The 12,394-nt window shown below is 53.4% G+C and overlaps 1 protein-coding gene across 3 annotated transcripts in view; it reads right to left on the bottom strand.

Annotated features, from left to right (window-relative positions):
• The window catches only part of SH3PXD2A (SH3 and PX domains 2A), a 243,415-nt gene extending 232,147 nt beyond the window's left edge, over window positions 1-11,268 (bottom strand). For all 3 annotated transcript variants that reach the window (XM_043475517.1, XM_043475519.1, XM_043475518.1), the window contains exon 1: window positions 11,029-11,268. In XM_043475517.1, the coding sequence (XP_043331452.1) occupies window positions 11,029-11,100 (72 nt within the window). In that variant the 5' untranslated portion in view covers window positions 11,101-11,268. The remainder of the gene's footprint in view (window positions 1-11,028) is intronic.
• Between the last annotated feature and the right edge of the window lie 1,126 nt (window positions 11,269-12,394).

Here is a 12,394-nt window from a genome sequence, read left to right as displayed (position 1 = left end):
ATTCAAATATTGATTAACTGAATGAATTAATTAATAATAAAATGAATAAATGAATATAAATAAGCATCAGATCAGAGTCCACCCCTCAACAAGGTTTTTAATCAGTCAAGTCATAGACTTGCCCCAAACTGAGCAACCCAAGGTCATTCTTGGTAAGAATTACAGGAGAGGTAAAAACAATAAACATGACAAAAATTCACAGACAGGAGACATTGTAAGATGAGAAGTCAAGGAAGCTTCTGAGAGGTGACAGAAACTAAGCAAAACCATGAAGCATGAGGACTTCCCTGGAGGTACACTGGCTAGGAATCCACCTGCCAGCGCAGAGGACATGGGTTTGATCCCTGGTCTGGGAAGACTCCACATGTCTTGGAGCAACTAAACACCATAAGTATGGAGCCTGTACTCTAGAGCCCAAAAACTGCAACTACTGAGCTTGCAGGCCACAACTACTGAAGCCCAAGCACCTAGAACCTGTGCTCCATAACAAAGAGAAGCCCCTGCTCACCGCAACAAGAGAAATCCCACACACAGGAATGAAGACCCAGTACAACCAAAAAAAAAAAAAAAAAAGGGAAAAAAACTAGAAAACAAAACAAAAAAACCCAACCAACCAACCAACAAAAAAGAACCATGAAGGATGACCAAGGTGATAATAGCAACAGCTGCCATTTATTGAAACACTATCATGTGCCCAACATTTTGTAGAGTAACAGCCTGGCATGCTGCAGTCCATGGGGTCGCAAAGAGTCAGACACGACTGAGCGACTGAACTGAACTGATTCACATTTTACAGATTAGAAAGTTGAGGCTGATGGCAGAGAAGAAATGTGAACAAGTGTAACAAGTGTATGAGTTTCAGAGCCTGAGCCCAGGCAGCAGAGGCATTGGTGCTCTGCTCCCATCCTCATGTCCTCAACTTCCAAATGCTGACACCTGAGGCCCTCTCCAGAGCTGTCCAGCTGCCAGAGCCTAGTTTAGCCAGAACAAGCAGCAGGCTGAAAGTGCCGGGGAAGTAAAACACTCCCTGCCCCCAGCCACAGTGCCATGCTAGCCCCCATCCTCCAGAAGACGATGTAAAGCCCCCGGTAGCTGGAACTTCTGAAGGAGCAGGCTTTCAAAAGTGCTCTGGACAAGAGTCCAGCGTGAATAAAACTTTGAATCCCAAAATAGCGGCCAGACCTTGCTAGGGGTCCATTCTGGGTAGGAAGAAGCTTGTTATCTTATCCCAAATGCCAGCTCCAACCACATCATGTGTCAATGGAGGGGCCTGGTGGGAAGGTCAGGGTGGGCAGATGACCAGGGTTTAGTCCAGACCCTTGAAGTTTTATCAGGCACCCACGTGATGTGTTCCCTAGGCCCCCAGCCTCTCGGGAAGCTCTTGAGAGACAAAACCACTATAAAGCTTCAGGGCCCCAGCCTTCCAAGGGAGGGCCTGCTGTATATAACCCTTTGGGTTCACTTCCCTTCTTAAGCCCAGGGCAGTGCTCTCAGCTGTCTGTACCCCAGCAGAACCACAGATCATGGCTGGGATTCCCAAGGGTGCGTGCAGCAGAGGGAGAAATATAGCCACGGAGACCAGAGTTGGATGAAGACCAGAGTGGGTAGAGAAAGACCCGGTGCAGCTAGTTTTTGATACGTGTGGATGTCTCCAGCTGGGGGCAGGGAAGAAAGACAAATACTGCCAACTAGCTATCTAACCTTTGTGTGGAGGGGATGGGTGAGCCATCAAACCTGCAGGGCGCCCAATGGGACCATCACGGGCTTTGTCGCTGCAGATCTGAGTTCAAACCCTGGCTCTCACTGTTCAGGGCCACGTGATGGAGGGTGAGAGGTGCCCCTCCCTGGGCCCCTGCTTCCTCATGTATACCACAGGGATGATGCTCAGTGTGGTGACAGGGATTAAAGAAGACAGCGGATAAGAAGCCCCAGCCCCATGCTTGCACCTAGAAGGGCTCTACTCACACCTTCTCTGACTCAACTTCCCCACTTCCCCTGCCCGGGAGCCGCCACGTCCAGGGATCATGGGAAAAATGAGACTGCTTTTCTCCAACTGCCAGTGAGTGATAACTAAAGTCAATAATTAACCCCCGCTTGAGACCCAAGTCCAGACATTGCCTATTACAGGCCTTAGCTCTGCGAGAAAAGGATCAGTTTGCCAAGCTGCCCAGGCTTAGGCAAGCAGAAACCCCTGGGCAGCCACTTTTGGAAGCCCTGCCCTCACCGACAAGAGACTGGGTCCCTCCTGGGTGCCAGGACCCTGTGCTGAGAGCCCGCTGAGTCCTGCCCAGGAGGCAGAATTCAGGAAAGAACTGCATTCTCTTGGAGCCCCACTGCCAGCACCATGCCAGGCCTCCCTCCCTGTTGTTACAAAGAGAAATTCTCCCACACAGGCAAGGCCCTTAAAATAGCCCTTTGGGTCTGGGCCATCAGGAAACGGAATAAAGCTGGGTCGGAATGGGGCCTACCGTGAAAGAGTTCACAGAGCAGCCGCTTCAAACGCCAGAGACAATCCCTCAGTGCTCAGAACCCTCAGGTGGGCAAAGCCGCAAGGCAAGCCCTCTCCACGAGGAATACTACTCCCCAGAAGGACCCAGTGCTGAGCCGGGAGAAGCCCCTGCTACCCTGGGGCAGCACTCCAGATCCCTCTGGGAGAGGGACCCACGTGTAAGTCACAGTGACAGTGTGATACAGGCATCGCCTAGGGCGAGGGGGCCAACACACCTGGCCCTGCGCTTGACTAACAGTGCGCCCTCAATTTTCTGAGTCAGTCTCTTTATGAATAAAACAGGGTTTAAAATGCACAGCCGCTCCATCCCTTACCCCACCTGCTCCGCCCAGAAGTTCACGATCAGCATTGGGCAGCACCCCACCCCCCACCCCCTGGGGTGATCAATTTCCGCCAGGTCTGAAGTTCACACTCCAGGGATGCCAGAGACAGGCAGGAGGGCCCCCACAGCCCCCCGCTGCATAATTTATGCCGCACTGATACACACAGAGGAAAGGATACGGCCCCCACCCCACCCACGCACTTCCACCCAGGCTCAGGGAGGGCGGCTTCCTCACCAGGCAAAGGAAATGACAGCAAATGGCCCGAGAGGCCGCTGAGCGGAGGGCAGAGAGCACAGCTGCTTGCTTCCACACTGTCTTTCTAACTAAAACCGGTTGAGAGAGATGCTGAGACGGAAGACAACGCTGGCCTGAGAGTTTCAGGTGATGCTGAGACTTTAGAGACATCCTGGGCTCCCAGCAAGCTGTTCAGCATTAGCCCCCAGGCCCTCCAAGGACAAGGGTCTCCTCTCTTGCCACTGGAGTGTTTGAGCAGCAGCGCTGGGGACTGGAGATGGAAATGATGTCGCCGTGACATAGAGCCCTGGCGGCGGGACCCTCCACGGATGAGGCCCAAAGCAGTCAACGCCTCACTTCTTGCTGCCCCTCCACCACCCTCATTCCCCAAGACCTCTAGGGTGCAATCAACTTTTATGAGGAGGCCTGACCTTTCCGAGTAAGAGCTATAAACAGAGAAGGGCCAGGCTCTGGCCTGCCAACTGTAGAGTCCCCAACACACAGAAATGGTTCCCATCCCTACATAGGTAGCTCTCTTCCCGCCATGGCTGCAACAACAAACCTAGAGCCAGTTCTGGAGCCCACCAGAAGGAACCCACAGTGACAAGCAGGTCCCTGTCCCCTGCAATCCTTGGGAGGAATGGAAGTGGTGGAGGTGAAGCCTCTAGACAGGTATGTGAGGCTCTCAACAGCTGGCCGCCCTTCCTCCTTATCCTTCTCCCCGGCCTGGGTTTTGCCCATGTTTTCCTTGCATTATCCACCTCCAGCACCTTTGCTTTTCCCTTTCCTGGCATGCCTTCCCCTCTTTTTCCCACCTAAATCCTATTCTTTCCCACCCAATCCCCAGTTACTCCTTGAGGCTCATCATGAAGCTGGCCCTTGCTAGTCAGTCTTCCCTGAAAAACTCCAGTTCACAGAGAACGCCTTCTGAAGCTTTGGAAGTGAAACTGTTGGTTGCTCAGTCGTGTCCAACTCCTTACAACCCCATGGACGGTAGCCCACCAGGCTCCTCTGTCCATGGAATTCTCCAGGCAACAATACTGGAGAAGGTTGCCATTTCCTTCTTTAGGGGATCTTCCCAACCCAGGGATCGAACCCGGGTCTCCCACATTGCAGGCAGATTCTTTACCATCTGAGCCACCAGGGAAGCAGGTCTTAATATTAGTACAAATGCCTATGCAGCGCTTAATATGTGCCAGCTACTGTTCTAAGCTCTTTACATTTATCAACTCATTTACTCTTCACCACAACCCTTTGAGCTAGGTTCTATTTCCCCCTCATTTTTGTTTGTTTGGTTGGTTTTGTTTGTTTTTAACAGGTGAGGAAACTGAGGCAGAGAGAGAGAAGGAACTTGCACCGAATCCCAGGGCAGTAAGTGCTACATAGAGACAGGATTCTGGCATGGGGATAGCAGAGCCCAGGGACTCTAAAACAATACAGCCTTCCAGACACACCTCTTACTCTCAGGAGGTGTGGCCCAGATTCCTCGGTTCCTTTCACTCCTCACATTTGACCTGGCTCTAATGGGGAAGAAAGTGACAAGCTCACAGACTCTGGTGTCAGATGCCAGAGTAAGAATCCCAGCCCTGACACCGAATTACTCTGAGTGAGAGCCGCATAAACTCTCTGGGCCTCAGTTTCCACACCTGTAAAGTGGGGATAAAAACAGTGACCTACTTCATGGGGAGGTTATGATGTTGAAATGAAATCCCCTCTGAAAGGTCTCTTCTGCACTGCCTGGCTCATAGCAGGCACTCATATACTGGTTCTCCTCCTTCTCACTGCATCTCGACGTCCTCACTGGATTCTGCTCAGTACCTGCTGCTAATGTGAGCCGCCTGGAGGCTCCTGGGGGCCTCCTTGTGGCCCAGTGTGCCACCCCCCTCCCTCCCGTCCTGACTCCACTACACATAGCAGCAGTCGAAGCAGCCCAGCCCAGGCGAGAAGTCACACACAGCCCTGGGAATCGCCTCCTGAAATGCTGATCACCCTCCTGGACTCTTCCGTTATTGTTGGCAATATCCACGGCAGAGAACACCTCTGGCCCTGACTCAGAAACCGTTTCCAAAGCCAGAGTCTCCACCTCATTTCCCACACACACCCCTTGTCCTTCCTGTTCCCGGGATCCCTGTCCTAACCCATGATCCTGTTCCTGGATTCTCAGAACTCAAGAGGAGCAAGTGTGACTACCGTATGTATAACTCTATTACTTGTTTTATTTCATTTAATAAAGAGGCAAAAGAGAACAGAGTTGCCTGTTAGGCTTTTTCTGGCCAAGAAATAGTCTGGTCAGTGACTCAGGCTGAGGAAATTAGAAGGCAATTTCCAGGGACCGCGGTGCAAACCCCAAAGTCAGAAGTCCTAACAACACTCCTCTAATTCACTGCCTCCACCGACGATTAACTCATGCTGGCCTCGGAATATCTCTTTGGAAAATGTAGCAGCTGGTGCTTATATTTCTGAGCTGGAACCGATCTCCAATGACATCAAATAGGTTTATTTTTCCCTTCCCTTTGCCTCCCCTCTGCCTGCCACCACACATGGTGATTCCAATCTTGATTTGTCCCCCCAAGCCCTCACTCAGCTGGCTCTAAAGAGGACCATGATAAATGGCTGACTGTGTTCCTTCTTCCATCAGCCTTGAAGGATGTGGTTGGTTGTTCCATGAGCAGGAATCCTTGTCAGACCCGTGAATCACCCCTAGATCACTTCCCTCCTTGGAGCAGGAAAAGAAACTGTTCTTTTGTGTGTGTGTGTGTGTGAGAGAGAGAGAGAGACAGACAGAAAGACAGACAGGCAGAAAAAAAATATGTGTGTGTGCTCTGTCGCTTCAGTGGTGTCCAACTCTGCGACTCTATCCTCTGTCCTCTAGGATAGACTCTATGACTCTGTCCTCTGCGACTTGGGCTCCTCTGTCCATGGGATTTTCCAGGCAAGAATACTGGAGTGGGTTGCCATGCCCTCCTCTAGGGGATCTTCCTGACCCAGGGACCGAATCCATGTCTCCTGCATTGCAGGCAGATTCTTTACCCTCTGAGCCACCTGGGGAGCCCAAAAGAAAGCAGGGAAGAGTGCTAACCCAGGTGTGGCACTGATCTTGGGGCTGGGATCCAATATGATCTTGCCCTCACCTGCAGCACCTCTCTACCCCACTCCCCCAACACATGTTCCTTCCCAACATACCAGGAAGCCAACACTTGGACAGCTCCAGGAAGCCCTCCAGGTCTGAACAGCTGCTCCTTGTTTATCTGTTTCCCTTGTATGTTGGGTGTTTTCCACGGGGCATGTAGCCCACTTTCCCATCAGACTGTGAACAGCTGGGCCTTCCTTTTTTGCCTCAGTCTTCCCTTCTCTCACAGCTTCGCCTATCAGATCTAAATGTACTCAAGGGTTTCAGTGATAAGGAGCACCAGACAGAAGCTAGTATGTTGAGTACCCATGATGGGTGCCAGGTACTTGCTTCAGTTGTGTCCAACTCTTTGTGACCCTATAGACTGTAGCTTGCTAGGCTCCTCTGTCCACGGGATTCTCCAGGCAAGAATACTGGAGTGGATTTCCATGTCCTCCTCCAGGGGATCTTCCTGACCCAGGGATTGAACCCACATCTCTTCTGTCTCCTGCACTGGCAGGCGGGTTCTTTACTACTAGCGCCACTAGGTAAGGCACTAAAAGTAGAAGCTTTGCCCCCAAATTATCTCAGATCAATTTTCCAAAGTCCTTGTGAGGTTACAGGTGAGGAAGCTGAGACCCAGAGTGGCTGGCCCCAGGCTGCTCACCCAGGAAGAGTCAGAGCCAAGTTTCAAACCCTGATCTGCTCAACACCAGTAATTCTGCAGCGGGACTGGCCCGAGAAGACCCTGTCCATACTGCAGCTACACATCCTTCTTCCCGTGGGGCTGGATCCACAGTCTAAGGGCTTAAGGAAAAAAATGAAAGGTAGAGAAATGAATGGGTCTATGGCCAATTCCTAAAAATGTAGCTCCCAGGGCCAAGCCCCAAATCTGTGATGCTCTAAACACACAGGAGAATGTATTATTTCTCCAGGGTGGATCCTTCATTTATCAGCTCAGGCATCACTGGAGAGCAGACATCATCTTGGGTTTGTTCTAATCCCCTGCCTCACAGTGACCTCCCCCCATTGCCTGTCACAGGCCCTCCTCTGGGATACCAGGTGAACGTCCTACATAGTAAGTCAGTCCTCAAACGCCACCTGGCATTGCTCTCTCATTGTCCTGTAAACCCGAGCCTGGTCTCCATAACCAACCCCAGTGGGGGAGAAGGGCCTCATTGTAGGTTCGTATCTTCCTCTGGAGGTGAAGTGACCTGAGTTGACCCATATCTCCAACTGGGAGACCCTGAGCAACTTCTCACCTCTCCATGTCTCAGCTCACCCATCTGTATAAAGAAATCAAAGACTTTGCATGGACTGTAGGAATCACATGAAATCCTGCACATTGAGCATCTGGCACCAACGATAGTAACTGCTCACACTGGCTATTATTTGCATTCCCTGAAGAGTCCTGTAGAGGATCAGAACATTCACGACTGGTATTTGTCTGAAATAAACAATCAGGAGAGGAAATGACTGCAAAAGCACAACGCCTCTCAAATCCAAACAAATAATTTCTTGTTTGCTTTAGATTCACTAGCTCCTCTCCAACACCATATGACTTGACTTACACCTACACATGCGTGTGGGTGCAAAGAATGTGAACCGGAGCTCACATCCTTATGGGAAGTTGTCAAAGGTAACTGCAGTTTGCATCCAGCGTCATTAGGACCATTTAAAGACAAGTGGTCTGAGGCCAAAGCCAGTTTACCTAAGGTCTCTCTAGGGACAGCTCATAACAGCTGAGAGAGGAGCCCTACTCCAGGCAAGGAGCCTGGTCTAAGCAGCAGCTGCCTACCTCCCCCAAATACTCCCCTCTCCCAGCATCCCAAGCAAGGCCTTGGCAGAGAGGAAGGAAGCCAAGGGCTGACAGTACCACCCAAATGATGCAGGTCACCTGCCTGCCCTTTCGTAAATAGACCAAAACACAAGACCCTTGGTATCTAGGTGGCTCCACCCCCATCCCAGGGACAAGCCTGCCTTTGGCTGGATGTCCTGAGAAGACCTCTTCAGTGTGTTCCCAGCGTTCTGGAGCCAGCAGAGCCCCTCCTGCTTGGGCCCCAGGCCTCTCATCAGCTAGCTCCGGCTAACATGCCTATCCCATAAAGCTGCTCGGCTCTGCAATTTGCCAAACCACAGACTCAGAATTCACCATCACCTCACCAGGAGAGGTGGGAAGAGGGCAAGCTTCTAGAGTGCAGAACGGCGTCCAGGACATATACGACACGGGCGCAGTGTATCCTGCCAGCTACCCACACCAAAGTGCCTTGGCCAGAACACTTGACCTTCTGGTGTGTGGTGTCGGCCATGCAGAGGCCAAGGGAGGAGGCGACCCTAGGCTTCAGAGGCACTGCCTCCCCACCTGGCTCTTCCTGCCCTGTTGATGCTGATGACACATTCTACCATCAGCCCCCTCTCCTGATGCATTAATGCCCTACACATGCAGGAACCTCTTGCTATGACCAGATATTTGTCTTCCTCGTCAACCCCAACCAGCCTTCCAGGGCACTTAGATGAGCCTAACCCACGTGATGGGCAGAAGGCCAGTTAGACCCAGGTGCCGTGACTCGCTGTGTCACAAGCGACTCTACCCCAACTGGTTCTCAGTCTCCTCGTCTGTAAAATGAGGGGTGGAGTTTCATGAGTTCTCAGGTCCCTGCCAGCTCCACTGTTCCGTAACACACAACACTGTCTCCTTTAGCTGTTTTCCACAACCTGTGTCCAGGGCTCTGTATGCCCCCGTCTGCTCAGTGACATCACTCCTGGCCCACACATAGCGTCATTGATTCTTAACATGGGAAGCGGAGATGTCCCAGAAAACACTGTCCATGAAAAGGGAGGAAATGATCATGTCAATGGAACTGCACAGGACTTTTTTTTTTTTTTTCTCACAGAGAACAAGTTATTAGCAATCTTAAAACCCCAAATCTTTCTTCCTTCTTGCCAGACCATTAATAGCTGCTTTTCAAAAGTGCTTTCTTAGTCAAAATCACACCAATCATAAGCTACCATCTAATGAGTGCCTTATGTGCCAGGACCGCACTAAGTGCTTTGCATGGATGATCTCATTTAATTCTCCAGACAATCCTATGAAGTAGATACTACCATTATCCTCATTTGAAAAATGAGGAAACTGAGGTGCATGGAGGTTCAGTAAGTTGCCCAAAGTTGCATAGCTAGTCAGTGTCTGAGCCAGGCTTTGAACGAGAGCCTCTCACTCAAAGCCTCAGCACTAATCACCTCTCAGCACTGTTCGCAGTGGGCCCCCAGCCCCTTTAGCAATGCTCCTGGCTAGTGTGTCCTATATCTGTAACTTTGGACATCACTGGTCAAAGTTAAGGTTTGATGTTTCACCTAAGATCCACAGAGAGTGCCATCTATTGAAAGCAGTGCCTACCTTACCTGAGGACTAGAAAAGAAGCCCTAAAACTTAGCCTGCAACGTTTGAGAAAAGAAGTTAGGAAGGCTGACTTCATAATAAGGGCTGGGATATGCCAATGGACATCTGCCTCAGAGGAGGGCGACCACATGGGAACCCAAATCCTCCAAAGACAGCTTTCTCAAAACGGCAGGGGGAGATGCTTGCTGGGCCAGTGATACAAAAGGACGAACCCTCCCACCAGCACCCATCTTTCGGTCCCCTCAGGAACCAGAATCCTTGGTTAACCTCCTCCCCAACCTGAGCCCAAGCTCATTTATTCAACTGAAAAGAAACCTGAAGATCAGAGCTATTGGGGATAAAGACAGAAAGAGTAGCCTGAGGCTGACATTAGCACAAATCCAGTCCCCTTCCAACAAGGAAATAAAAGGCAGAGATCAATGTGCTGTCTAGGGCAGCAACCCACAGCCTGTTTTAATTGTGAAAATTAATGCTTTGAGCATTCTAAATGCTCCTTTAAATGCCTAATTTGCAAATAAGATGCAGTCCTTGCTGTCTGTTTCTTTCCTCTCAACAACAGGAGCAAAGTCGCTAGGACTGGCAGCCTTGGGCGCCAAGGACACCATTTACTTCCTAGGTGGGAAGGATGGGAAGACGGGATGGGCTGAGATGAAAGGGCGTCGCGTCCTACTGGCCCGCAGCTCGGCTCGGTCAACCTTAGCCCCTTCTCATTAAGTTTGGGAAGGCAGGGGGAGGGGCAGCCGGCCGCTCCTTGGAGACCACAGCAAACATTTTCCTCCTCGTGTCGGAGACGGAGCATCACTTAAGAGGAAATGAACCCCGGTTAAGGGTCACGTCCAGAGGAGGGATAAAAGGAAAAGCCACAATTTTCCTCACACCGACCGACACGAGGGCTTTAAGAAGGAAATCAAAGCTCAGGGCTGAGGGTGGAGGTAGGGCAGGGGCGCGGCGGCTTCTCTCGGGCCCCCAGACCCAAGCCTGGGGAGACAGAGACCAAGGCACAAGTAGGAGGCTCGTGCGAGGCGTCCGTCCCCAGCGTAAACCTCTGAAAGCATCTCGGTCTGCGTGCGCCTGAGCGACCCGAGCCCCCAGGGAGGGCCGGGAAGATGCTCTTTCCCAACAGAGCTTCCCAGCGAGGGTTTGAAGAACGTCCCCCCCACTATCCATCAAAGCTCAGGAGGACAGATGACTTCACCGTTTAACAGACAAGGGCAGCCACTTGCCAATTCCAATGCCAAAAAAAGACAACGGGCGTGGGGCGGGGGGAGCGGTGGAGGAAGGTCAGAAAAGGCTTCCCTGGAGATCACAGCCCTGCGAAGAGACTCCACCGCCAAAGGCTGCCCTGTAGGCGCTCAGCTCCGGGACTGACCACGGAGAGGACTGAGGGGCCACCCAAGGGGCCCTCAGGGGGCTCCTGGCCAGCCTCCCGCAGGGGTCGTGGGGGCGTACTCACATAGTGCTTGGAGGGGTTCCTCCGTTTCTCCACGTCCACCACGGTGGCATCCTGCACGCAGTAGGCGAGCATCTTCCCCCACAAAGCGAGTGGCGCCCCCCGGCGGCGTCACCTTCTCATCCCGGTCCGGCCCCTGCTCCTTGTCCCGCTTCCCCAGTCCCCGGGTCTCCCCAGCCACCCCGGGCCGGCGCGCCGCTGCCCGGGCTCCCCGCGCCCGCAGGTACGGCCGCTGGGCGGGGGCTGTTCAGAGGGCACGCGAGCTCCGTGCGCCCGGGCGGCTCCCCGTGGGCCTGCCGCGCTCCCCTTCCCTCCCGCGCCGCCGCAGCTCTCCGGCTCGCCCGCCCGCTCTCTCCGCCGCCCGGTGGGTCCGGCGGGAACTGGCGGAGCAGAGGAGGGGCGGGGGTGTGTCCCGCCGGCGAGGGGACGGGGCGGGGGCCCCGGAGCCTGCTGTCAGCGCGCTGGGGAGGGGCCGGCGGCGCCCCTTCTCTGCGCTCGGGCTCCGGGGGGCTCGGCGCTGACGGAGGCTGCGGGCGCAGGAGGCGGAGGCAGGGCCGGGCAGGCAGAGAAGGGAAGGGAGGGGAGAGAGGGGAAGCGCGCGGGGAGGGGCTCCGGGCCCGGGGGAGGGGCTCGGGGCGACGGGGAGGGGGGCTGCGGCCCGGCCGGAGAGGCCGGAGCGGGCCCGCGCGCCCCCACCGCGCAGAGAGCGCGGCCAGCGGCCTGGCGCGGCGCTGGGCGACTTCGCCAGGCACAGAAACTCGGGGTGGCTTCGGAGGGAGGAGGGGCGAGGGGGAATGAACCCAGCGCGCCCCCACCCTGGCTTTCGGTCTGGGAGCGGATTCGTGCCTTTCGGCCCCCACCTTTACGGCCCCCTCCCACTCCTATCCCCCAGAGCTCTTTCATGAAAGTAGTTTATTACCCCACTGTTTTCGCCCAGGCCCTCCGAGCTGGAGACAGGACTGGGGAAGTAGGCGGCATTAAATCCTTCAAGCCAGAGCCTCTTTTGATAAACCACCTGCCCCCCTGAGGGTCACAAAGGGTAAATTCTCCCCGGAAATGTGATCGATCCGCTGCCTGAGTCGTTTATCGATCTGGGCCTGGATAACCAATCTGTGATATCATTTACCAGTGAGGTTACAAGAAGATAACATTCCTGCCTTTAAGCCTAAGGCTTCCCTGGGACCCTCTACTCCAGGTCGAGGAGGAGGGAAGGGAAAATCCACCATTGGGTTGGGGACCAGCTCATCACTGGTCCCAGGCTCTGACTTTCTCACCACCTCTCCCTCTGGTTTAGAAAACCGACTGTTCAAGTCATTTGTCCATCCCTGGACTTGGGACACAATTACTATTTAATTCAATTTACACCGCA

The sequence above is a fragment of the Cervus canadensis genome, chromosome 8 (genome assembly GCF_019320065.1).
Source record: "Cervus canadensis isolate Bull #8, Minnesota chromosome 8, ASM1932006v1, whole genome shotgun sequence".
Classification (NCBI taxonomy): Eukaryota; Metazoa; Chordata; class Mammalia; order Artiodactyla; family Cervidae; genus Cervus; species Cervus canadensis.
This window is presented reverse-complemented; position numbering and strand designations above follow the sequence as displayed.